The sequence below is a fragment of the Molossus molossus genome, unplaced genomic scaffold, assembly GCF_014108415.1.
Source record: "Molossus molossus isolate mMolMol1 unplaced genomic scaffold, mMolMol1.p scaffold_m16_p_13, whole genome shotgun sequence".
Lineage (NCBI taxonomy): Eukaryota > Metazoa > Chordata > Mammalia > Chiroptera > Molossidae > Molossus > Molossus molossus.
The window spans coordinates 58,781,538-58,809,056 of record NW_023425348.1 but is presented as its reverse complement, the minus strand read 5'-3'; the positions used below and the strand labels follow the sequence as shown (position 1 = coordinate 58,809,056).

General features: G+C 40.7%; 1 protein-coding gene and 1 pseudogene across 35 annotated transcripts in view; both read left to right on the top strand.

Annotated features, from left to right (window-relative positions):
- The window catches only part of SOX6 (SRY-box transcription factor 6), a 509,394-nt gene that overhangs the window by 444,446 nt on the left and 37,429 nt on the right, over positions 1 to 27,519 (top strand). For 31 of the 35 annotated variants that reach the window (XM_036260192.1, XM_036260193.1, XM_036260194.1 and 28 more), the window contains one exon: positions 23,993 to 24,101. In XM_036260192.1, coding sequence (XP_036116085.1) covers positions 23,993 to 24,101 — 109 coding nt within the window. Of the gene's footprint in view, positions 1 to 5,588; positions 5,630 to 23,992; positions 24,102 to 24,884; positions 24,914 to 24,949; positions 25,003 to 26,161; positions 26,206 to 27,519 lie in introns of those variants that run through there. The other 4 variants (XM_036260217.1, XM_036260216.1, XM_036260218.1 and 1 more) reach the window with 4 other exon arrangements.
- Positions 19,338 to 19,510, top strand: LOC118629207 (annotated as a pseudogene).

Here is a 27,519-nt window from a genome sequence, read left to right as displayed (position 1 = left end):
TCTGGGGATGTAGGACCACGGCCCTTGCTGTGCAGATGAGGACACGGAGTCCAGCTCTCGATCCCTTTTTTCAGCGTTCCCTGTTCATCATCTCACTCGTCCCCTCCATCTCTGTGAGACGACAGGGCAGTTTCACTTAGAATCTGAAAGAAGACATACATCTGAGTTTCAAACATCAGTATTAATGAAGTGGATTCTAAAATCATGCGATAAAGAAGTCTACCTAGATATATATGCTTCATGCACATTTCTGTTAAAGGGATAACTATTTTATACTTGTGCTAGTGGTTTTCTAAAGCAGTATACACTGATCAAACTGCTATAAAATTAGAAAAAAATGTAAGTTTATTAATTTCAGGTTTTATGTTTGAACCAATAACATTGGGCAACTCTACAGTGCTATGTGTAGGCTTCTGGCTGAAGGGAATCATTAAGTTCCTTTCATTGCTGTTGTCAGGGCTACTTGATTGGTTGCCTAGCTACTAGTTTAAGATCTAATTCATATAAACAACAACAAACGTGTTCAGTTCCTTTCTTCTCTGCCTGTTAGATGGAAAAAACGGTGAGAATTTATATAGGTTTACAAGGTTCAAGATACTTTCTAGGGATAGGGGTGAGGGGAAGAACAACTATGGGAGTTTTAGTTTTGTTTACAAGTGCCTAAAATTAAAATGCTGTGCCCAGTGAAAGGATCTCCCAGAGCAAGGGTTAAAATTAGATACATGAGAGCTAATAACTTTGCATAAAGAGTTGTTGGGCTGAGCATGGATGGAGCAAATTTAGTAATAATGAGGATTTTATAGACCTAACCTCCTACTATGGCAAGTATCTTCTAATCCTTAATCTTTCTGGATCTAAGCTCTTAATCCCTCTAAATCAGCTGTTCTCAACATTTTTGTCTCAGGGCCCTTTACAGTCTTAAAAATTATTAAGAACCTCAAAGACTTCTTATTTATGTGGGATATGTCTATCAATATTTATCATATGAGATAGTAAAACTGAAGAATTAAAAATATGTGTTTAGTTATTTGAAAATAACAATAATAAACCTACTAAATATTGATATAAATCACATTTTTGAGTATTCAGTATATTCTTCAAAAAAAAAAAAATAGGAAGAACAGCTTTGGTTTACATTTTTCGAAATCTCTTTAATATCTGGCTAAGTAGAAAGACAGCTTGATTCCCGTATCTACGTCTGCATTCAACCTCGCTGTATCACAATGCCATGTAGCTTCTGGGAAACTCCACTGTACACTCGTAAAAAAAAAAAAGGAATGAAGAAGGCAAATAATGTGTTAGTATTATTATAAACATGTTTTTGGCCTAGTGGACTCTGTGAGAGCGCCCTTGAGATTGCAGGGGGACACTTTGAACCCATGCTCCCCTGCAGTGCACATACATGCAGCAGTGTGTTTTAATTTCATTCGCCTTAACTTTAAGGACCGCCTTCACTGACCAAACATGGTAAACATTTAGAAACGATTAAAGTTTTATTCTATTTGAATTAAGGAGAAAAAAGTTAATAAAATTCTATTAACTTTATACCTTATTTTCATGCACAAACAATTTTGGGTAGGTTGCAGCAATACATACACTACAGCAAGATGAAAACTAGATAGAGAGGAGATAGTGGGAAAGAAAAATTAAAGGTAGGAAAATAAGGTAAATAAAGTAAAATTCTTGTCATACATATTTACACAATTGCTAGAGATGATTGTGAGCTTCCTGGTAACCAGGCAAAATCTACAGTATTTTCACTATATAAGTAAAACAGTTTCTCAGGAGAAACATGGATTTTCTCGTATAGGTCCTCAAAAAATCTTGAGACATACTCCAGAATATTTCTACAATATTCGGTTTGAAAACTACAGTATCAATGGGGTAAAAAAGGAGAAACATCTGTAACAAAAATAAATTAATAAAAAATTAAAAATAAATAAAATAAGACAATATAATAAAATTCTTTTTAAAAAATAAGGAAAACTACGATGATTTTGCAGGACTGCTTCTTAACAGAACTCGTCATTTATCTTTTAGATAAGTACTTACTGTGTACAAAACACAGTATTGGACATGTGTAGTGGAATGATAGCCAGGTCAACCTCCTAGTAAATACCTTATATACATATTAGTCTTCTAATACATATTTCCTCTCCCTTTATCTGTCTCTGCCTCTCTCCTTCCTTTTCTTTGTTCTTAGTTTCCACATCCACTTGATTAAAAGTGTGGATAAGAGCAAAGATTTGAAGTTAGACTGTCCAAGTTTCTCTAAGAAATGGGAATATTCATACTTTCTAAGAACAAGTGGTGGTTGTGAAAATTTAATAAAATAATCCATGTACCAGGCCTTGTCTAGTAGTGTCTGACATATAACTGGTAGAAAGGCAGGTTGAAATAGATCATTGCCTTGGCTAGTTTAGGTTTATCTTTATAGATCATTATTGTGAGCCATTAGAGCTGTTTGTGGATGGGGCACATGTAATCTGAACTGCATTTTAAGAAGAATATGTCATTTTAAAGAAAGGATGGGAGAGACCTTTAGAGACATGTGGTGAGGAAGTGAAAAGAGAGTGTGCTTTGGAGTCAGACTGACCTGGACTTCAGATTCTGGTTCCATCAGTCAGTAGCTCTGTGACCTCACCAAGCCTCATCTGTGGTTGATAATACTGTCGTTGGTTGTTAAGGGAATTAATCAGAAACTATAAGTTAGTTCCTAGGACCATGCCTTTAGAAAAATCCATTCCCTCCTCCTTTGTAGGATTTATGAGAGCATTTCTGTAGGTGAAGCTCCATTTGAAACTTACTTAAATCTGCCTTCGATTCTTTTGCATTCTTGCCATTCCTGAGCTCAGAGCGTGTCCTGCTGTCGTGGAGGCAGGCTTTTGCCGTGGAAAGACCAGCAATGTGCGGAGGAAGGATATGTCACGAACTTAGTGTCAAGTGACTTACTGCCCCCCACCCCCCAGGAGAAGTTCATAAAATATTCCTGAAGAATTCTCAACCTCCAAATTAGATCAGTTCCACCTAGATGGTCTTCAGGATCCACTCAATGTCCTAAACAATTTTAAAATATCTGACTTGTAGAAAATTCAAAACACATGTTGTCAGGATTTTTTTCACTTATTTTAAAAAATGAACATTAGTCTGGCTGATGTGGGTCAGTGGATTGAGCATCGTCTCATGGACTGAGAGGTCCTGGTTTGATTCCAGGTCAGGGCACGTGCCCGGGTTGCAGGCTCGAAGCCCAGTAGGGGGTGTGCAGGAGGCAGCCAATTGATATCTCTCACATTGATGTTTTTTTCTCTCTCTCTCTCCCTTCCTTTCTCTAAAAAAAAAAAAAAAAACAAAAAAAAAACAAAACAATAAAAGCATATTTTAAAAAATAAAAATAATAAGATAAAATGCACATTAAAGAAAAATACATATAGTTATGATTCTCAGTTGAAACAAGGCAATAGGTTTGAAGCCATTTAATTGCACAGAAGTTTTTAAAGGTAAGAATTAGATCACTTAAATGACAAATCATATTTTCATAAACCTGGTAAAACCCGAACAAAGTTGGGTTCAGTTTAAAACATGGCTTTAGAAAGGCTTAGATTCTCAACTATTTTCCTATGTTTTTACAAAGGTCCTTGAGACAAACAAACTGCTCCTAAGTCTAACACTATGTCTAGATTCTCATTTTGAGGCTTCTCAGAGAAACATAAGCCACCAGTTGGAAACACACAGGATTGTTTTACTCTCTGCTTGCCTTTGGGGGACGGGGTCCCCCTGCGTTTCCCTGAGCTAGGCGGAAGGTGCTCTGCTTGAGCGCTATGTGGACTTGCTCTAGGCCTGGGCATCCATGTCACAGATGTAGGCTTCAGTACATCCTGCAAGTTTTCTTCAGGGACCTTTGCCCTGGGAATAATGTCTGCTCTGTCCTTGGATTTTTAGAGACCCTACAAAAATCTTAGTTGATTTCCATTCTTACAGAATCATAATAAGCTGCTCCTAAGAGGTTTATGGTGGTGACTCTGAAGCATCGTATGGTCTCAAAGTGCCGAGCTCAGTCTCAGCGCTGCTTGTAGTATAACCTTTGCTGGCAGTGATGCCGGCCGTGCTATTATACTGTATGTGATAACTTGACTAATCAGAATATTTGGTGAAATGGAACATTACATTTTCCAGGCATGCCTTGCACACAGCAGGCACTCAATGTATTAGCTGATTTAAGTTAGTGCCAGTAACAACATTTTCTGTACTTATATCTGTAGATGTGAAAGTTTAGTTTCTTGTAGCTGCAGTTTCTGGAAGACTTGGTGAAGTCTCGTAGCAATGGATGAGGAAGGTAATACTTTCACTCTTTCTTTTCCTAAAAGCTTTCTTTGCCAGTGGCAGTTTTAGGAAAACAATCACTAAAATCTCAGTCTTTTAATTGTTTGAAAGGCACTTTTTAAGATTTGTTATCACACTTAATCCCAACAGCCATCCTCAGAGGCAGGATTTTTATCATTCCTCTCCTGCGGAGGACGAGGTTCAGAGAGCTCAGATCACGTGCCTACGTTCACTCAGGTAGTGTTCGTGTGGAGGCTCTCCAGAGTCCTGTTTTCAAATCTCACATTTTTTCCACAGCAGCAGACAGACTTCACCCTCCTCCCTAAGACTAACCCCTGCCCACATGTTCTGGTGAGCCCTGAATGAATATAAACACACATCATACGTTGGCTGTGACTCTGCTGGAGTGTGTGTGTGTGTGTGTGTGTGTGTACACAAGCATTTCTCTGAGTGCTTGTGTGTGTCTTTCTCATGGTGGCTGTAATTCTGTGTGTGAATCTGTGGGTCTGTGTGAGTCTTTACTCCCTGTGCATACATTTCTGTCTCTGAGTCTGTGTATATGTGTGCCTGCTACCTGTGTATGTGTGTGCTATATCTGTCTGTCTGTCTTTGAATCTGTCCTGCACCATTGGGAGCACTCTGGCAGAAGTTTACTTTTAGCTAAGATCCAGTTTGCAATTTTTGACATTTGCAACTAAGATTAGAATGTCCCAAAGTGCTATCTTCCCATTATGGATGGAAATGCTTGCCTTTATTTTCGGTGCAACCCTGATTTGCCCTTTATATATTTTTATAAATGATGTCAACAGTGTTGGTTCTGAAATAACACAAAGGGTGTTTTGTAAAATACATCGTCCAGTAGCTTTAGTTCCCTGACCCTTCTAGGCTGCAAGTTCCTATAGCTTTCAACAAAGAAGGTCACCCTGAAATTGTTTTCTTCCCATATTGAGGGCCAATATAAATTTTATGAAGAGAAACTTTGGAATCCTCTTGCCTATATTGACATTAAAGTATTAATATTAAAATTATTTTTAACTTTTCCATCTGTACAAGGAGGACAAGAAGGCAGGCATCTTCTCTAAAGATGTGTAAGAAACATCTTAGTGAACTCTTATATTAAAAATCACATCCATTTATCAAGACTTTTCTACTCCTTTAAGAAGATGAGTTCTCTAATTTTAATAATACTCCTACCAGGGAAGTGGTAACAAGTTTAGTCTGTCTTAGTCTAGCTCATTCATTTGATTGTTATAAAATGACTTCCCCAGGTCTAAGCAGAACATTGGTAATGGAAGAAGGAACAGGACCCTTTGAGATCAATCAGATCTAGGTCTAGAGCTCATCTTCACAGACTGGTATGTGGTCTCACTTCAGCACCATGTGTTACTGGCTGTGTTTCCTGGGGCCTGCTACTTTTCTGTCTTTGGTTTACTCACTGGGAAGGTAGATATGATGAATATACCATATAAGGTTGTGGGAACGTACATAAAGTATGGTAGATGCAAACAAGCATTCTTCTGGCCCCTTTGTTGTTTGCAGCCATGTGACATAACAGGACATTGGGTAGGAAGTGCTCGCCATCTGATGTATGGGGCCTGTGACAGAGTCTTGCGATTCAGAGAAACATTGACCAGCACTTTCTGACCTGAAGGAAAATATAGTCTGATTTGGGAGACAGGACAGGTGCATATAGAAGGAAACATGACATTGTGGGGTCCAAGTGCCAAATAAGTAAAAGGAGCTGCAAGGGTAATTAAGCTCATGAAGATCAATCACAGGTGGAAAGGGAGGTTCTGCGAAGCAGGAAAGACTTAAAATGCCTCAGAGGAAGGGTAGGCTGGGGAGTCTGCAGAGAGTGAGCAAGCAGGTTTCTAGCAAGAGCCTTGGTGGGGTGTGAGAGGTCCTGTGGGGAATAGTGTCCAAGGACAGTTCATTCAGGAGAAGGGCAGATTCTGGTTTAGAGAGGGGGCAGCTCAGATGATGGAAGTCTGGAAGCCCTGCCTGGGAAATTTAGCCCAGTGTGTGTGTGTGAGAGAGAGAGAGAGAAACAGAGAAAAATAGAGAGAGAGAGAGAGAGAGAGAGAGAGAGAGAGAGAGAGAGAGAAATAAGGATTTAGTGGTGGTTTAGATAAACTGGGTGTATTTCTCCATGTAAAGAAGCTTGTAGAAAGTCAGCCTGTTTGTCACATGGGAACTATAGCAGCCACTTCTAAGTGAAAATCTTCTCCATGGGAGAAATCTCGGGGTGGTATAGGACTGTAAATCTAAGTTAAATTTTTAAATAGTTCACATTAATTTATAGACTGTGTTGGATGATACATACTTTTATATAAAAATCTCATTTTGTTTTCATAGAACTCCTGTGGGAGAGATTATTGTTATCTGTTGTGATTCCCCATCACAGATTAAAAAACACCAAGAGTCATAGACGTAACTCTGGGTTCAAATACCAGCTCTCCTCTGTGTAAATTCTGTACTTCCAATGTACCATAGTATTAGGTTACTATTATTATTGAAGAGCCCATGTCTGTCTTACTCTTTGCTCTTTCCTTAACACAGAGTCTAAATTGCTCAGTCATTATTCATTGCTTGCTTGCGGCTAGAGACCAGGCAGCAGAAGCGGCAGTTGCTCTTGTAGGGATAAAATTGTATTCTCATCTGAATTTGTGTAGGCTTGAGTGTGTCTCTGGCCTTTCTCTGACAAAGGAAATTCTCATTATAGGAGAGTTGCTTCTTATTAGACTTTACTGAGAAGAATTTTTATTTATTTATTTTTAATTTTATTGGGGTGCCATTGGTTAATAACATTATATAGGTTTCAAGTTTACAGTTCTATGATGCATCATCTGTATATCGCATTGTGTGTTCACCACCCAGAGTTAAACCTCCTTTCATCACTCTGTATTTGACCCCTTTTGCCTTTGATAGTAGCATCCAAGTTAGGAGAACTTTGAAGTCTCTCAGCTATCCTGTGCCTGCCTACCCCTCCCCTCCTTGTGAATGAGAGCATACTTCTCTCCTATCCTTTCTCCCTAACTTCCTTCTTACTCTCCCCTGTCTCTCTTTACTCCCCCGCCCTGCCCTCTCTCCTCTCCCCCCCTTGTTCCTTTTCCCTTTCCCTCCCTTCTTCCCCACCTCTTTATATTTTTACTTTTAAAAATATTTTTTCTTTATTGATTTTAGAGAGAGGAAAGGAAAGAGAGGGAGAGATAGAAACATCAATAAGAGAGAACATCGATTGGCCACCTCCTGCATGCCCCCCTCTGGGAATCAGGTCCACAACCTGGGTGTGTGCCCTGACCCGGAATTGTACTGGTGACCTCTTGGTGCATGGGTCGATGCTCAACCACTGAGCAACACTGGCCGGGCTCTTCCCCCCACCCCTGACTTCCAGTCTCCCACTCTCCCTGTGGTCTTGCAGCTTACTGCAGTTAGGGTGCAGTCTCTGACCACTGATGAAGGTCTCCTCCAAGCTCTCAGAGTTCCAGGGCAGCAGCAACCCCTGCATCTTCCATGGCAGGGCTCCAGTGTGTGGCGCCCGCATCTGACTACCTCGCCTGTCTGGTGTAACGAGACCTCCTGAGTGTGTATGTCTAAGATAGGGCTTGAAGACTTTGCAGAGAATTAGCCATACATGGAGGAGGAGGTAGCAGAGCTTAGGGGACTAAGAGACAGCCAATACAAATGTATTCAGAATTGAATGTTGACTTTATTAATTTAAATGGTAATGCAGACAAATCTTAGACCTTTGGAAGCCAGTTGGATCCTGATATTGTGACTTGTATTAAGCTGTACAAAAGAGTAGAAAGAATTCAGCTTGGGTTTTAAATCTGGGGACCTGTCTTCTGGGTCTCTCTCTGCCTCTTACTATCTGTGTGATTCTGGGGAGGTGTCTAATCTTACTGAGCCCAATGCATTCTGTACAATTAGAATGATTCTGTCTTACAAATGACATAAGTGAGCAAAAGGGCTTGACAGTTTTTAAGACACTGGTGGTCAGCAAGGCTGAGTATGGGCTGTGTTTGTTGTGTGAGGAGCAGGTAACAGAGTCAGTGATTTCCTCAAGGAAGCGGAGTTTTGTGCCCTGTGCTTCCTGCCTCCTGTTTCGTTGGAACAGGGAACACTCAGAGCTGCCTCAGGCTGATGGCATAAATAAGTAGCATGCCGTCACGTTTTTTTGATGAAACAATTTTTTGTTTATCATCTTGGTGGGTGGTGGTGGGAAGGAGAGGATGTAGAAAGGAAGTGAAGTCTATCTGAAGTCAGTCGGGTCTGCTGTACCAAAGATCTTTGCAGTTTATAGGAAGCATTTCTTCTTCCCTCAAAGAATTAGCTGAGGAATAAGAATGAGCAAATGTAGATGGGTTTTCTGATTAGGACAATACAGCGAGATCACAATGCCGTGTGAGTTAATGCAAGTCACCTGGCTTTGTACAGACTCGTTTTCCAGGATCATTTCCATAAACATGTAACTTAAAATGAGATAAAAATTATCTATAGGTGACGTTTGAGGGAATATTTAATACCGATTTATTTTCAAGTGGAACCACACTAAATAGTAAAGTTTGCAGTGGAATCGGTTTATCCAGAAGGAAAAGTGTGTGATTTTTTCAGAATAAAGGACAATAAATTTTAAATCACCTTAAACTACAAAGGTGAGTGCTGGGAATAGATTAGCTGGTCCTCAATAGATTAGCTGGTTTGAAAACTAATATTTCAAACCAAATAGTACCTAATTAGATTGTATTTCTATTAAAACATATATTTCTTTGGTCTGAGCAATCTAATAATCCATCCCTTCATGTCACCTTAGCAAAAAGAGAACACAGTCCACAACTTGAAGCCTTATATAAATTTCAAGGTTTTTTTTTGGTACATGCCCCTAGTGGGAATGAAACCCGGGACTCTCTGGTCCGAAGGCCGATGCTCCAACTGCTGAGCCAAACCGGCCAGGGCTCGATTTCAAGTTCTAATATGCTAGTCCTGATGCAGGCAAGAAGGTGGGCCAGCCTTACCAGCAATATTTTTCCAATTCTTTTGGTCGCTTCATTTATGGAAAACTAAAATTTTAGTCATAAATTTAAACACAAGTTTTATTTAATCCGTAGAAAGAAGATTTAGTCTTTCTTTAGGTTGTGCTTTCCTTTCTTTCAAATAAATTTAAGAACTTTGATCTTGAAAATGTTGTACCTTGTGTACTGTTACACTCATGATCTTTTCTTTCTTTTTTGTATCCTCACCCGAGGACATTTTTCCATTCTTTGTTCAGATAGAGTGGGAGGGAGAGAGAGAGAAACATCGACGTGAAAGGGACACATCGAGTGACTGCCACCCGCACATCCCAACCAGAGCCAGGGACAAACTGCAACCGAGGTACGTGCCCTTAGCGGGAACCGAACCCGGGTCTCTCTGGACCGCAGGCCGATGCTCCAACCGCTGAGCCAAACCAGCCAGGGACATGATCTTTTCTTGTCATTAATTACTCTGAAAGTACCATTAAAAATTCTACACAGATTTAAAATCTGATAAATATAATGTTCACATGGCAAATTATTTGTTCTACAATTAACTTCTTTTCTTCGACACTGCAAATCCACATCGTTAACGCTTATTAGACAATCTCGGGGACTGAGTGAACAACCTCTCTGCCTCGTACCCCGCTCTGGTTCATCTCCCAGGTTTGTCCTTGTCTAAGACAGGGATGAGGAGAGCTACCCCAGCACTAGGAATAAACGTGTTTGCTTATTGATGGTCCAGAAAAAGAGCCCTTGGGGGTGTTGCTTTTACTTCATTCAGAACTTTTTAACTGGAGTCTAAGCATCATTTCTTGTTCGGCGGAAAAGACTAGTTACACCGAAACCCACACTTTGAGACTGGGCAGCCAGATTCCAAGTTTTTTAATCTCACTAATTCCCAAACTTGAATCATAAGACCTAGTTCTAATGTATTTGCTAGATCATAAGTTCAGCTTCAATGCTATTATTATCTTGGTATTTACATTGTTGCTGCAATGAAAAGCTGAAGATCGATTTCTGTTTTGGGGAAATAAAGTTGGTTTAGTCTTTCCCCTCACTGTTGCGACCATAATACACTGCTTTCCAGTGTCTACTTTCTGAAGGTGGAGATGACAAACCTTTTACTTTTCCAATAGAATAACAACAAATGAAAAGCTCTCCCCCAAATATTCTTTAAATGGAAATATTTCAAGTTCATGCCAATTAAAGTCAGCTGTCATGAGCAGGTGATTTGCAGGTGATTTTTTTTCCCCCGTTTGTGGACACAGTGAAGGGAATAAAAGCCCTTGCACCCATTGCCCTGTTTGCAGGCACTGGGATGACAAACAGCCGACATGTGTCCAGCACATACCTCATTTACATCACATGCATAATGTACTCTGTCTGGGATATTAGCTTCTTGGGTTGGCAGTGTCGCCTAACGCACACAGTGATCAGCACATTTTTGGACGCTGCAATAATCAGAGGAATGCAGCGGTGCTGTGGGAACAAGAGGAAATAACGTGGCATAATGACGTACCCGTCATTGTTCTGTTGTCATCCTTCCTGCCCAGTTTGGGTTCCTTTGGAGCCTAGCAAAGAGGTCATGAATTTAATAGAGTAGAACATGAAACTGGGTGCCAACATGATGCATCTACTCTGGACCTCCCCATTCAGAGAAAAAGAGAAAGTATTGACTACACAGGGAACACACTACCCCAGGAGTGTTGTGGGTCTACGCATATGCTTATGTCATCTTCAAAGAAGGTACACAGCCTTTTACAAATGTGTCTAGCCTCATTTAATCTCAAGTAAGCATTTAGATACCAAAAAAAAAAGTCAGAATAGGAAATTAACTAAATCTTCAAAAATGTGCAAAACATAAGTTTCTAATAAAATATTGTCTGCTATATTAATAGCGGGCTGTTTACAAAATCTATTCTTAGCAGTTTAACCTCTTCGTGGTTTTCACACACAGACTGAAAGATAATAACCTCATCACAGTTTTCCCCCATTTGTTCCAGAATTTAGCAAGCGTTCAATCCTGCAAGTATTCCACAAAGCAGCGTGCATGTTCCCGTTCTCTAACAGTGTGCAGTGTTCACAAATAACTCTTACGCATGAGTCCGATAAATAATTGGAAGCCCAGATGTTTGAAACGGATATAGCAGATACACTGGGGCTGTGTTTTAAATACAGCTACTTTTCCTTTGTCCTCTCGTCAACTTCACAGCATTGCACCCTGCCATTTTCAGTCCTATTCTAATGAGACCTCGAGGAGCGCTTGGTGTGGACGTGTCCCCGCGTGCGCCCCTCGCCGGTGCGGTTGAGGCTCCTGTGTTGTTGCTGACTTGAGACATTCCAAGGAGGAGTTTTACTTCTTCGCACTGAGCGATAGCATTCTTTGTCCTCCGTTCCCCTCCTGAGAAGGAAATGGCTCATATTGAGACACGATTTTGCCACTTCACGTAGCAAACTAGAAATCCTGTGGACGCTGTCTTAGCCCAGCCGCCCACGTCTGTGTCCCTCCGTAGCGCCACTAATGCAGGTGCCCGCTCCCGGGTTGATAGATACCCATTAGGTATCAGTAAAAACCAAGGACATTCTTGAACTTGGTTTTAAAATATAGCTGCCTGATTTTCAGGAACTTAAAAAACATGTGGGCAATTCTCCTTTTATTTAAAACAGCTTTAGATTATTCACTTTAAATTTGTGTTGATTATATATAGGTCTCTCTCCCCGGGCAGTGTTTCACTGTACAGCTATAAACCGTTCTTTCTCACCTATATGTCGTGTTCCTCCGTTTTTGAAATAATTACACCAATTCCTGAAAAATGCTGTGACATTATCAGAGCAAAGTTGTTTTATTTTATTTTCTTTTAAGAGCCAGAGGAGAATTATGGCTACATTTGGGAATTTTTAATTTGTATGTTATTTAGTCTGGTGTGCAATGTGACACCAGTTAATTGTACGTTATTGTGGTAACTACATGTTAACTGTGTTGGAAGTAATGGTAATTAGACTGTGATTGATATCAGTTCTGCCACATCTTTGGAAAACCATACAATTAACACATATCTCCACAGTTGGACATTATCTCTCGTCCTTTGTGATGTTGCCACATCAGAATCGTTATTCTGAACAGAGTCCTCAGTGTTTTCTTCCTTTTTAAAACTCATTTTTGAAATTTCAATTTTGAATTGGTTTTTAAATTTTTCATGAAATGAAACAGTTTCTAAATTTTAATGTTACTGAATCTTAAAGAAAACTTCTGCCCCCACACATTATCAGACATAGTCTTGGGTTATTTTTAATTTTGTGTTTTGTTTGAAAAGTCACTTGTGACGTTCCTTGACCTTATTCGTACTTCCTGTTTCCTACAGGAGGGTAACAGTAGAATAGGCAAAGTCTTGACAGCAAGGAGTTGTTTTTTACTTTTTTCTGAAGAGAGGCCCTCTTCTCACCAGCAGTGTTTGAGTTTGTGTTCCTTTGCTTGCAGACAAAAAGAGACGGATGCTGCTGGTGCCACCGTCAAGTGTACCAAAAGCAGGGAGGTGGAGGCATATTTACGCCACCTTAGATGGAAGTGTTCCCTCCGATTCTGGGCTCTGCCTTTCTGCCTGCCTCTTTCCTTTGCCTTCCCCTGCCCCCCCCCCCCCCCCCCCCCCCCCCCCCCCGCTCGTCTGCCACTTTCTCCTGTGGTGGAGATGGAATTGCAGTAGCAGCAAACCAATGCTTTTCAGCTAAGTGTGACAATGGTTTGGTAGGCTAGTCTGACAGATGGACTTACCTTTGAGCAATTTCCTTGAGAATATAAATAATTGCTCAAAAATTTTTATGATTTGGCAAAGTGATTTTACTAGTGCGTGCTGCAGTGTGGGTCTCAGGAGCAAAAACATCCAGGATCACGGAATCATCAGATTTGAATGCTGGAGGAAACCGTAGAGGGAAGTTAGCGCAGCTCCCTCGTGTTACGGATGAGGTGGTGAGGGACTCGGAGTTTGTCCAGGGCAAGGGCGCGCGCTGCGGAGGGGCTCAGAGAGGGAGGGGCTCAGAGGGAGTGGGAGTCCGGCCTGGAGGCCAGAGACCTGTTCCTGGTGTGTCACTGGTTGGCTGCGGGACTTCAAGTGGGAGTCCTAACCTCCTGCTCCCCAAGGGCCGAGGGCTTTACATTTCCTTCTGCCACCAAAACTTTCTCATGCTTCCTAGTTTTTCTTTTTAAGATATGTTATTTTTGTAGCACACACATTTCTTAAAATTATAACCAAATCTCTTAGGAGATTTTGAGATGTGTGTGTGTGTGTGTGTGTGTGTGTATTTATATTTATTTATAAAAGAAATGGTTGGTGGCAATACCTTACATATTTTCCATTTTCTGTGTGAGTGTATGTTTCTGAGAAAAAAAAACCTTCAAATTTATCAGTTTGTCAGCTAAAATGGAAAGAACAGGTATAGTTTTGAAGAAAATATTCATTCCTGTTTTTATATAGCTTTGGTGTCTTTAGCTTGAATAAACTGCACCTGTGTTTCTACAAACACTATTTTAAAAGTACACATTATAAATTAGATAGGTATTTGAAAAGTACCTAAATTTTGAGCAAACTGAATTCCCAAGATAAATTTTTGGACAAAGACATTTGCTTAGCTGGTCATTAATTTTATTGTGACTTTTTGTTCATGTGATAAATGTTAGAATAATAAAGTCTTGCTGGTGGTTTAAGTAGAGATAAAATTTTTCAGTTTTAAAATTACATGTTCAATTTTAGGAGGAGTTTGTGTAATTTTACAATGGCATTTTTGTGAACTTGTTATTGAAACTAACAGTTAATCGGCGAACATTCAGGAACAAATATGCATCATGTCTCTGTACACAAATAAAAAGTTGGAAACCACATATAAGTAGAAGTTGGGCTGCCACACAACTGGATTTGCTTAAATCTGAACACTTTATTACTCTACTTGGGAGTTGCAAACTTATAAATAACCTTGCAATTGGTTAAAACCATATTAAAACCATATGAATGAGGCAGAAAGCATTTGGTTAAAGGGGTTCCGTAACCACTATAATCCCGATGAAACTAATTTAGCTCAGTGGCTCCCAAGACTCAAAGGGTCTCATATCTTCAGAGTTAATGCTACTTTATCATTTCTCCTCTGATGATCAGTGACAAGAGTCCAAGTGTGTGTTGCAGGAGACACACAGGGTGCCGTTCTTGCCAGGGGCGTGGAGAGAGGAGTTGCTTAGTTTGGTGTCCTCTTCAGATCCTGAGGGAAACTCGTAATGTATCATTAGAGAATATTTTTGTGAGCTCCAGAAAACGTCTCCACCAGAAGCTCTACAGATACCAGTTGATTTCAGCAGGCGGTGCGCTGCATGCCTTTCTGTGTTCCCCGGGCACAGCCCCGGCTGGGGGCAGAGAGGGCCAGGGGGCACTCCCTCTCCCAAGGAGCGTGTTGTCCAGCGGCATGTGTCAGCGTCCTGAGAGGCCGTCTGAGTGGCTTACGTCAGTCTGGGCTCGTTCTGTGTCTTGCCTCAAATATGAGTCTTCTGGAATTTTAGGAACATTTTGCCAAGCCCTTTCAAGTCTTCCTTCCCTTTAAGGGAGAACTCTATCTTTGGAAGATCCTAGACACACAAGATGTAATAATCATCTCATAAAATGATAGATGGATGGCTAGATAGACAGACAGATAGATAGACAGAGTTGTCCATAGATAGACCCACTGCTAGATCCTAATGAAAAAGCTACCAGAGGAATGCTTCTGAGGCTAGCAGGACAGAAATTCTGAGGCTAACATTTGTTGCCTTATTACTTGATGTTTTTTGGTTACTGATAAGAGCCTCGGAAGACATAAGGGGCAGAAGTTGCTATTGTATTCGTTTTCTAGGGCCACCATAGCAAAATACGACCAACTGGGCGGCTTAAACAGCAGGAATCTTTTCCCCACAACTGGAGGCTAGAAACCCAAGGTCAAGATGCTGGCAGGATTGGTTTCCCTTGAGGCCTCTCTCCTGGCAGATGGCTGCCCTCTTGCTGGGTCCTCACATGGTGTTCCTCTGTGAGCACGCATCTCCTGTGTGTCTGTATGTCCTAAATTCCTCCTCTTATGAAGACACCAGTCAGAAAGCATGAGGGCCCACCGAATGGTTTCATTTTAATGATCATCTCTGTAAAGGCCCTATCTCCAAACACCATCGCACGCTGAGATACTAGGCCAGGAGTTAGGATGTCAACATAACGATTTTTAAGAGGACACAGTTCGTTCCCTAACAGCCATCTTTGCTTAGCTTGGGTATTGCCAAACTTTTGTGAAGGTATTTTCTCTGGACCAAATGCTTTTTATGTCTCTGTTCATGTGATTTTATCTACATTATCTTTTCTTGAGATGCTCTTTTTTCTCTAGAGGAATTAAACTGAAATTAATATGATTTTGTTTAATAGTTTATTGTTCTTTCATAAAATAACAGCATTGTTAATTAATTCAAAGAATGAATTGCTAAGCAATGTAAGAGCATATGAAAAGAATATTGGAGGCGGCGGTGATGGTGGTGGTGGTGCTTGAGATTTTAGGGAAAATTCTTGCCAGAGCCATTTTGAATAATAGTAACTAAGCAGACTATACTGTGTCTCAGTACTAGGGTAATCGTTACCAGGAGATCACTATATTGTTCTACTGACTCACACACCTTCCTTTGCATTTATCTACCTTTTAATCATCTATGTGTCACTGTTTTCAAACAAGGTCTGAAAATTAAAAATTAAATGAAAATGAAAAAAGAGAGGAAAATAACCTTATCAGGATTATTAGGATTTAGCAACCAAAGCACCTAGTATTTGAAAGAAGCATGAGAGGCACCAATGGTAGGAACTTATGATGTGAAGATAATAAAACATGAACACCACATCTTAAGGAGTGTGTTGGGGAAACGTAAGCAAACGTATAAACCAATAATTGCAAAACATTTTTCTATAAACTTGGTGTGGTGATGGAATGCCATAATTTCTGCCTAGAGCTGGCGGAGGACATTTCTTTTATCCCGGAGAAATGCTTTAATTAGGCCTAGAAAGGACTAAGGAAGGCCATTCTAAGAGAGAATAGTATATGCAAATACACAAGGGCATAAAATACCATCGCTTATCCAGGAAACTCCAAGAACTTCCATCTTCCTGGGACAGAGACTATGAACCGAGATGAGTGGGACATGAAGCTGAGGAGGCAAGCAGGAGCCAGACCCTGAAAGGTTATACGAGGAGTTTGATTCTGCACTGCAGATCATGGGGAGCCTTTGAGAGCTTATAAGTAGAGAATGACAAGACCCAGATACTACATGGTTACTAACATTTTGATTTAAATTTAGTTCCGAGATGCTTATCAGCCAAGTCAAAAAGGAAAGCATCTTTGGGTATGTAATTGCACGGTTGATACAGGAAATTGGGTATTGGCCTTTAGAGTAGGACCCTATCTTCATTAGTATTTAGCTTTGAAACATTTAGGACACACTAGATAATATGTTTAACAGAAGTGGATGTTTTATGAGTTGCTTTAATTTTGCAAAGCACTCATACATCTAATCTCTCATTTAATCGTCAGAGTTCTGCGGCGTGAGCATTTCCTTTTCCATTTTACAAACAAGGAAACAGGCTCAGAGAAGTCACAGAGTAATTAAGTTCTAGAGTTACGACTCTGAATTCACCTTGGCACAAATAGCCATCTGAATTTTGGTTAAGTGACTTAAATAAAATATTAAAAATCTTTTTTGAGCCTCATCTTCTTCTTCTCTTATGAAGTTGATAACAGTAGCAATATTTTCCTCATAGTATTGGTGTGAGGGTCAAGGGAAATACTCACTGGACAGACCCTTGCACACAGTAGTGAGTGGCAAGTGACACTCTTTCCCACGTCCCCTCCATGCTTTTGTGCTACGGAGGCAAACAGAATGGGAAAACTTAGGCTTAACTAATTCACGAGTCCTAGCACAATTTTGGTGTAAAGAGTGTATTAAAGGCTAGACAAATTAATAGCTTCAGCAGACAAAATGTTATTGAACAATGAGGTTCAATAATGAACCTTGTTTCTCCCTGCCACAGTCTTTATTATCATGATTACTGACTCTGGGACCATCACTATGAAAGTAAAACCTAGTGTCTCCAAATAAACTCCTTTCAAAAAAAAAAAAACAAAAAAAAAATCACCTTTTAAAAAGCATATGTGATTACTTTCCAGTGGGAAGGCTACATTATTGATCCTTCATTACAATCCTAAGTGTATAATAAAGGATATAAAATAAAGGCTAATAAAGTGATAGAACTTGCTAAGTCAATAAAAAGGTAACCACATGTGTGCTTAAGTCGTACTTCTTGAGAATCTCCTTGTGGAAAGATATGTTCAGGGCATGGAATCTGAGACCGTTTTTCAGAATAAGATACAGGCTCTCTCAGTATTATAGTTAACATTGTCCTGCTTTAAAACAAAACAGAGCAAAAAACAAACATAAAAATTTTTTAAAACATGTACTGCTTTTAAAGCCAAGCATTTCTGGTAGGTACTGTCCTCTTTTCCAGTGTTTTGCAAAGACTTTGCAAAAATGCACGTGTTAAGATGCAGAAATTCTAAGTCAGCTTCAGCCCCCCATCCCTTTTTGAAAAATATTAAGTTCTATAATCAAACTGTATTCTTCTACTGTGTAAGATATTTTTCTGGGTTTCCTTGTTTTGATTATTATTGACCAAAGAGATACTACCAATAGAGTGTGGAGTATGGAGTCTAAACATCTCTTTTACAAACTGGAAATACTAGAAAGTCGGTAGTTCCTGCTCCATTTGGGCACTTACTTGCATAGGGTGTTTTTGATTTCTGTGGATAAATTATTCACAGGCCTTGTAAAATCCTGAAAATATGTGTGGACACTAATGCTTAAATACATTGTAAGATATATAGAAAAAGTGTAAGACCCAGTCCCCGTCTCGAAAAACATTTTGACGCTGTTGGAAAAGACTTGGAGATGCACATGAGTTCACGGACAGTTTGGGTTTTTCAATATGAATACAACTTGGTAAGGAAGAAGAGAGAAGGGAGTATTATCCTAGCAGCCAGGAGGAAGGGGGGCAGGGGTGATCATGGTGTTATGGCAAGGCGAGTTACTGTCCCCACCCCGGGCAGAGGGTGTATGATGGGAGCGGTGTAGGAAATCTTGTTAAAAAAAAGACAAATGGGGAGCAGGTTATAAAGGATCTTCAAAGGCAGGTAGAGGAGTTTGGGTGAAATGCAGTGGAACATAGGAAGCCATGAGACATTAAGTGGAATCCTGTGAGGAGGGGGAGTAGACGGCCTGGGGAAGGGCAGCATCAAGGGCCAGGCAGACCGGAAGGAGGCGGCAGCCCTGGTGTGCAGGCGGAGGGCGTGTGCTAGTTTTTGATCACGGAGACCAGTGAGGACAGGGACCAGTGCAAGAGGCTCTGTGAAAGGACAGTCAGCAAGCCTGAATGATTAACGAGCACAGAGGAGCAAGCAGAGCAGAGACGAACCGTACTGTGGGGGAAGCTGCTTTTGCAGGGAGGTCTTGACTTTTCGTACAGGGAGGACTTTTCCTGGGTCGGAGAGACACTGAAACTTGGAGCTGGGATGAAATGACAGGATTTCTTTTGGGTGGTACTTTGACAAAACTGAAACTTTGAAGATAGATTAGATCTCAGAATACTGTGGTGGCCTTAGAGAATTTTCATTCATAATGCATGTGTTTGTTATTTCTCTTAGTAAACGTTGCTTCAGGAGCACACACAGACATGACTGGTGGCGCTGCAGTATTAACTTTCCCTGCACATTTCTCTTGTTGCAAATCTAAGCGATTTTACAAGTCTTTAATATTTAAAGACAATATTTTAGGATATAACAATGAAATTCTTATTTCCTTAAAAAATATTCATGTCAAAACCCCATGCAGGAGATAGGTGGTTTTAAATTTGTGATTACATGAGCATAAAATTTTCTATTTACTGTCTTCTATATACTGTACAGAAAAACATCGCTTCTCGGCCTTTTGGCTAAGATCAAGTGTAGTATCTGTTCTTATCAGTTTAATATATACTGTACCGAAATATAATATATAATATGTATATATTTTATAAAGTATTATACAATATTTGTATTATATATGTGTGTACACTTACACGCGCACGCACACACACACACCTTCTGTAGACAGACTGAGCCACTGTAGGGTATATTAATTAAATGTATTTTACATGTAAAAGTAATGAGATAATTATTTTTTACCTATTTTAACTGCAATATAGGTAATGACCCCTTAGGAATATTTTCTGTAGCTGTTATGAATGGCCCCATAATCTGACATCCTTTAGAAACGAGCTTTGAACAAAGGTTGGTAAAGCACCTCTTATTTAGAGCATTGGAATAAAACATATCACATCATTGTCCAGCCATATCTACCTGTCAAATGAAAGCTATATGTTTGTAATGCAACAAACAAAAAGCCTCTCTCGGCATGGACGGTTTTCCATTTCAGCTTGTAGAAGAGGGTACCGTGTTGACATCGTTTGAGGTGTGGCATGGGCTGGTCAGTCTCGGCAGTCCAGAGGGGAGGGTGCCATGGCATCATCACGTTTCACATGTTGTTCTCCAGGAGATGGCTGCAGTAAGTCATCTCACACACAGTGTGAAAGGCTTGTCTCGCTGGCAAGCAAACCGTTATTTAAGTACACAATCCACTCTACTACTGAAACAGTTTTGCCAAACTTATCTAAGTATTCCAACATGCTTAAAGATGGTATAAATATCATTTATGGCTAGCAGTTTTCTTCAGAGTATATGGAATGTCTTCCTGCTGCCTGATCTAAGTGTCCCCGTTTACATTATGGCCTTTACTGCCTCTGTTTGATGGAGTGATCAGTAAAAATTTAATGACACTATAAAATAATAAAAATGTCATTAATTTACCACGGATCTCGGATGCAGTGGTTGTAAAGTTACATTAATAAACAGAATATTTTTTACAACAAAAAGCATTGTTACGTGGGAACGTATAAATAACACACATAAATTTAAGAGCAATTTTACTGTTAGCACACACATTATTATGGAATAGCCAATAAGTGTATAAAACATAGTATATAAAATTTTATTAAAATATACTGTGCACATCAAAAATTCAGCTTTTATCTAAGCGCAAAGAAAAGCCATTATTGTGTGCTTACTGTTTCATTGCTGTTCTTTCCCCATATCACAATTTTACATTTGTTGCCAGTACAAGGAAGTTGATTTTTTTTTCCCTAGATGGAAACAAACCTCTGTTCTTTTAGTTACCCCAAATCCATTCTCTCTCTCCACTGATGCAAAGACAACATGGATCAATCTTGCCATGGTAGGGAGGGAAAAGTTGCTAATTTAATGCAAAGTTAAAACTAATGCCTGAGGAGTTGAATGGTCTGTTCAGTGACTCTGGAAATAAGGGATAATAATGCGGCAGTCTATCTATCATGAGTGAGGCTGCCCCGTCATTGACTCTGATAACATGTGAAGATGACGGATGCCTTGGTCCTGTGGCTTGTAACATTTAACATTCATCAGCTCTCACTAAAGGGGGCTTTATCATTTAAATATCTTTATTTAATATGCAACATCTACCTCATACATCATAATTTCAAAGCACTTAGCCAACGTCCTACAACACAGCAGAGCTGACTTTCATTTTTTTCAGTAACTTTGATGTTGCCTGCATGTTAGTGACGGACAATGCATACGCATCACAGTGATCACATCATTGCATGTAGAATGCACATTTCTCTATCAAGGTGACAACTGGGGAATTTTCCTGGGGGGTTAAGGTTAAGTTAGCATGGAGGTGTTTTGCTTATATCTCCAAAATAGCTTACTTGGGAGCTAAGTACATTGTGAGAGCTTGTCCAAGTGCATGGAAAAATTTAGAGTTAAGAACTTGCCATCCACAGTTTATATTTGTTCCATATAGGAGCATACCCATTGGCATTTAATGGCTAGAAGTTGAAGCCTCTTTGAATTAAAGTAGCCTTGAATTTCTCCCTGTGCCCATGTCCACATCCTGTATTTACTAAGCTCGCATTCAACCTCACTAGTAAAATCTTTGCTTAGCTCAGCTGCCCAGAGCTAACGTGTAGACATCAGGCCCTCTTATCTTATGGTTATGTGGCTGGAAAATAAATATTCTGAGCTATTCTTTGAAGAAAAGAAGGAAATCTTCTGGGAGACTAGGTAGAAATTTGTATGAACGGCATGACTTTGCGGGGTCCTACTTTAATCTCAAACACAAGTGCTTAATATTACCAAATATAAAATGCAGCCCACCACCCCAAACAGTTTTCATCATTGATTTATTTTCTGCCTATTTAACAAGTGTTTCATGGGGTATTTTTCCTTGACTTCTACCATGTCAAAATATTGATATTTTATGAGCAAAGTATCTCTGCAGAAGAATTTTTTTTTCAGTGAAGTCAGAAAAATGCATGACTTCAGAGACACTGTGAATGTGTTGTTGAATGTTCTGAATGTTTTTTGTTATGATTAAAAACAAGCTGATACTACTGAATTGCGAGTGCACTTTTTTTTTTTATATAAAAGAAAATATATCATCATCATGTAAGCTTTGTTGTCTTAGGATTTTACAAACCATGGCGTGCAATTTTCCCTCATCTCCTTCCTTGTCAAAATATTGATATTCTTTTAGGAACTTTATTTATTTATTTATTTACTGAGAATATTTTCCAGTAAAATCAAAGAGAATGAGTGACTAGAAAGATACTTGAAATATGCATATTGATAGGTAGCAGGGTCTGTTGATCTTCAGAGAAAGTTGTTCCCCCTCCATGAAAACACAGTGGAAGGTGGTTCTTCAGCAGATTTTGCAGGTGTCACATCCGAACGCCGACACCGGGAAGCGTTCACGTGCAAATATTTGAGATGGGAAACAATGTGACAAGACAAAGGTGGAATATTGTGCTTTCCCTGGAGCCACTCATCTTCACTTTAATTCTTTTTCTTTACATCATGACAGCCAGAAGTGCTACTCAAAAATAGGACCTGGTTGAGTGAAAGTAGCTGTCCTCCCTCGATGCCGTGTGAACCCCCCACCTGGCTCTGCAGGCACTTTCTGCCGCGGCCTGTGTTTGGGCTCATCTGTTCTCTCGCAGCGCTGTCTTCACTTCCGAAGATACTGGGGAGCCATACCTAGTTTGCTTTGTATTTTCATTCTGTTTTTCTTTTTTTTTTTTTAGTAAGTGTTGTATTTTAGAGGTTTCCCCACATGGTTGTAACTAGTGTTACCCAGTTGGGGAAATGCATAATGATAATTTTGTTGTAATGCTTTCATAGAAATGGTGCTAGATTAAAGCAAGGTTTATGCTGTGTTTTCTTCCAACACAGATTTCAACACATTCCATGATGAAGGGGAACTGGAAGACTTTCTGCACAATTTGACTGATGGGAATTAATTATAGAAATATAATGATATTCAGAAATAATCATATTAGAAAGCACAAACGTAGTGAGACTGTACAAACGAGACACAGCCTCTATCAAGTAATTGTATGTTTGCTCTTTAAGAACATTTCCAAGTTTCTAAACATCTTCTAGAAAAGAACACTCGGCGTGTTTCTGTCTAATGCCAAACATGCTCAGTAGAGAACTAGGTCACTGAACAATAGACTGAGCAGCAACCAGCCCTCTCCTGCTGCATAATGCATCACGTATAACATGCACAAACCATTCCCGGAGTTGCGAGCTGCAATTTCATGTCTGTAAATTCAAGCTGACATGACATTTAATATTGTTTCATAGTAATGAACAACACGGTTTCATTCATTCATAAGCATAGCACAAAGCCAAGTTTGAGTCTGGAGCGCAGCAAGGAGGCAAGGAGGGGACCCGCGCTGTGTTAACGTAGACAAGAACCCCCCGTGTTAGTGCTGCCCAGGGAGCCTTCTGCAGAGCTGCGGAGGAGAGCTCACTGTGCTGTCTCAGACCCCGCCTCTAGAAGAACCAGTTAACCAGGAAAACAGCTTGGGTTTCCCTCCTAGAGTGGCAGGAGTATTTAACTTTCTTGACTCAATGGCTGGCTAGGAGTCATGTCCTCCTTTTCACATCCCAGGAAGTTACCGCTGAAACTCCTGGGCAAAATAATAGCGGCAGTGCCGCTGTCTAGTTTGCCTGCTTTGAAATATGTGTTCTTGAAATCCTCTTGCATAAAACCCCGATGTGTGTTTTCAAACCAGGAATACCAGTGAAACGTACGCTCTCTAAATGAGAACATGCCTCTCCCATTAAATAGCAGTCCATCTATTTTAATGGAACTGCTCTCTCCAGTGTTGCACTTTTGGCTGAAAATTCTCAATAGCATTCCTTCTAGATTGCGGGAGCAAATCCACTACAGAGGAGACGCACGGCACAGGGCGGGCAGGGTGGCCGTCCCGGGTTTCCTTCCCTTCCAGGCCCTGTGGTTTAGAACCCGTCAGCATGTCAGGGCTCCAATCCGGCTTCAGTGGAATCTTCCGGAAAGACGTTCTGAGCCTAAGATGAACAGAAATGATGTTTGTAAATCCAAGTTTTGCCTGTTAAACAAGATAGAAACCGGGAGGAAAATGTGGCTGCTCTGGAAGCTAGAATAAGACTCTGATTATTCTTTCCTCTAGGAAAGAACGCGCTTTGAGAATTTGGGGCCCCAGTTAACAGGCAAGTCAAGTGAAGATGGAAAGCTGGGCCCGGGTGTCATCGATCTTACTCGGCCAGAAGATGCAGAGGGTGAGTGGCTCTTCCGTAGCTCTTTCCTGCTGCTCTGGGTGTTTCTGAAGGTGTGTCTAAGTTAGACATAGGGTCCTGATGCTCCTTCTTGGGAGTTCCAGCTTGGTTTCCTTGGCAAAGCAGAGGAAATGTTATCATTGTATGTTATAGTTGGGGACTTTGAGATGCAGCTAGATCTTACATTACTGGACACACGGCAATCCAAGTACTTCAAGGTGCCATTTCGCTTTAAAATAAAGCATTCCAATGAACAACAGAATTCTTTCATTCACTTGACTATCTTCCTGTTTTTTTAAAAAAAGGACAAACATACAAAGGAGGATTTTTTTAACCTCAATTCAAGTGATTCCCTTGGGGCAATTAAGCCATTTTGGGACCCAAATGATGGTTTGAGCAGATTTGGCATAAAGTTAATAATGACTTGGGTCTGGGTGACAACCATGACTGGAGTCCTTGGAAAGTCTGGATGGACAGACCCGCTTCCCTCGCAGGGTGTTTACCCACAGCGCTGTCAGTGCCTGTCCACTCCTCTTCCCTTCCGTTCGTTTTAAATGCATAAGCATCAAGCCAGCAGAAATTGCTCCCCAGGGGCTGGGTGCAATTTATGAGTTAGGTCAGCACTTTAGTAGTAATGTTGCCTGGTTATTTACTGTGTCATCACAGAGTAGGGACTGGTTTCCTCGTTAGTTGTTCCTTTGGCAGACTCTCCCCCACCCAGCAGTCAGGGAAGATTAATTTGTTCTCTGCAGAGTAACACAATACTTCCCTTATCCTGGGTCCCAGCTACAGTCCTCTAGCTTCAGAGGGAGACTCTTTCTATTATCCGTTACCGGCAGTATTTCTCCCAGGACCCAATCCCTCAAAAATACACGAAGACATGTCGTAGCAGCATCTGAACGGGTGCGGCTCGCGGTGGCTGTCCCAGGCACTCCGGAAACGGGCACGAGCGCAGAGACATGAGCGGTGTCAGACGCCGGGAAGCACTGCAGAGGGTTCCAAAGGCAGGTTTTCATACCAGTAGGAGACACTAATGTTTAGTGATAATCCTGGGGACAAGGTATTAAAATAAACTCCGATTGGTATGTGTGTGTGTGGGGAGTGGGGGAATAGAGAAGAGAAGAGGAGGAGGAGGAGGAAGAGGAGCAGGAGGGAGAAAGAGGACTCACAACCAGAAATATGCTCACCGTGTCCTGTGAACACCGTGTGCCAAGAACACAGGGACCCCCGCATGTTTGTAGGCGCTTAGAAGTGCAGGCTTTTCTCTGCTGAGGACTGAGGGTCCTTGACCTGGGAGCCAGTGTTCGGGTCTGGCCCTTCTGAGTTTGGTAGTAAGACTGTACTGTCTTTGACTGTACACAATGAAATAATATTTTTCATCACTTTGAAGTATTCAGTCTGTTTTTTCAGTAGACTACGAGTTAGAGTTCTATCCTCACCCTTGTCTTAACAGAGTGTTCTTAATCTGTCATTTATCCTTCTTTATTTTTTAACCGTACAATGGGTATAAATATAGTAAGTTACCTCTTAGCAATATTAATAATCTAGTTGATATTGTGTTCTAGGTAAGTTAAAAATTATGGTCAGAGTTATTAACCATTATGAAAGAAAAAATGGAAAACTTAATTATAGAAAAGCACATTGTATAGAAATATCTTTGGAAATTCCATTCAATACCAGATTGTCTCAATTCAAACAAAATTCCTGATTATGGTTTTTTGTGGGGTTTTTTTGGTGGGAGGGGGCAAACATTTATCAATATGCCAGAGAATGTCCTACATTTTTCACACACACTTTTTAAAAAATGTGCTTTAATTGATTTTAGAAAGAGGGAAGGGAGAGGGAGAAAGAGAAACATCAGTGTGAGAGAGGAACATCAATAGGCTGCGTCCTGCACGCCCCATACTGGGGATCGAGCCCAAAACCTGGGCATGTGCCCAAACCAGGATTCAAACCGGCGACCCTTTGGTGCATGGGATGAGCCACAATGGCCAGGGCTTCACACACATTTTTTAAATTTAAACCTCTGTAAAAAAGGTATTATTATTTTTTCCATTTTATAGATGAGAAGATGAAGGCTGAGAGCCACTAAGTAACTTGCCACAGGCCACACAGCTAGTAAGTGCAGACTGATAGTCGATGCCAGGCAGCCTGGCTCCAGTACCCAGGCGAGGTCTTAAATACTGTGCTGTGCTGCAGGCCCTGTCTACACCGAGGTATATGTATGTAGTGCCTTTATTTTCTGAAGAAACTCTGTGTGTCCTTCCTCAGAATGGCCCATTTCCTCTCCCTTAAGTGTAGCGAGTCACGCACACCACCCTCGTGCCACTGTCACACACGGCCGCAGTGCCTGATGAGTGTAATAGTAGAAGGGCTATAGTGACCCAGGGGCTTAAGGAGCGTGTGCAAACCTCCCTTCAGGAGCTTGCCCAGAGTTGCCATTGAGCCCTCATGTGTTTTGGGGGACTGTGAGTTCATGAATGGAGTCAGGTTACAGGCTCTAATACCAACAGAAGCACAGTGCCTCTGTGAGGACCGCTGGGATGGGTAGCAGCCTCTGCTGACTTCAGGATATTTCCTGGCATCTGTTCAAGTGTGAGCTGATTGCCAAGCCTGCTGGAGTCACAGTTCACATTAAAGTCCAAGTAGATAACAGGTACACAGAATGCGTGCTCCACTTGCTCCTTTCTCCTTGCAGGAGGAGTAAGAGGGGACTGAAGGGACAGAATAACTCAAACATTTATTAACTCCTTCTGTCCGTTTGTGGCCTTAAAATGCGAGCAAACAAGCAAACAAACGAGCATGTCTGGAGTGCCTGCTGTATGCCAGTCCCTGAACTAGACACTGGATGGACCAAAGGATGTTCCTGGCCTCTTAGAGCTTAAAGTCTAGGGAAGTAAACACGATTAAAAGGAAAATGCATACAGACAGACAGACAGACAGACAAACAGACATAATTATCATTGAGAAAAGTCCTAAGCAGATCAAGACTTCTTTGTGCCCACGGAGATTCAGAGGGAAAGCTACTTAGGTAAGCCGGATGGCAGGTGGTTTGTGGCTGCAGCCCAGATGTCATCGCCTCACAGTCCTTACGTGCTCATGTCCCTGTGTCCTCTGGCTTTGGAACAGAACAAGTTCATTTTCTTAAGCTTTATTGAGATATCATTGATTTATAACGCTGTGGAAATTTAAGGTGTACACCGTGATGGGTTTGTATGTGTATATAATGGAAAACGATTACCACAGTAAGGTTAGCCTACACATCTATTACCTAACATAATTATATAATTTTTGGTGAGAAAATTTAAGATCTACTCCCTTAATAACTTTCAAAGGTAGAATACAAAATTGTTAACTGTAGTCACCAGACTGTACATTAGATCCCCAGAGGTTATTCATCTTACAACTGGGAGTTTGTAAC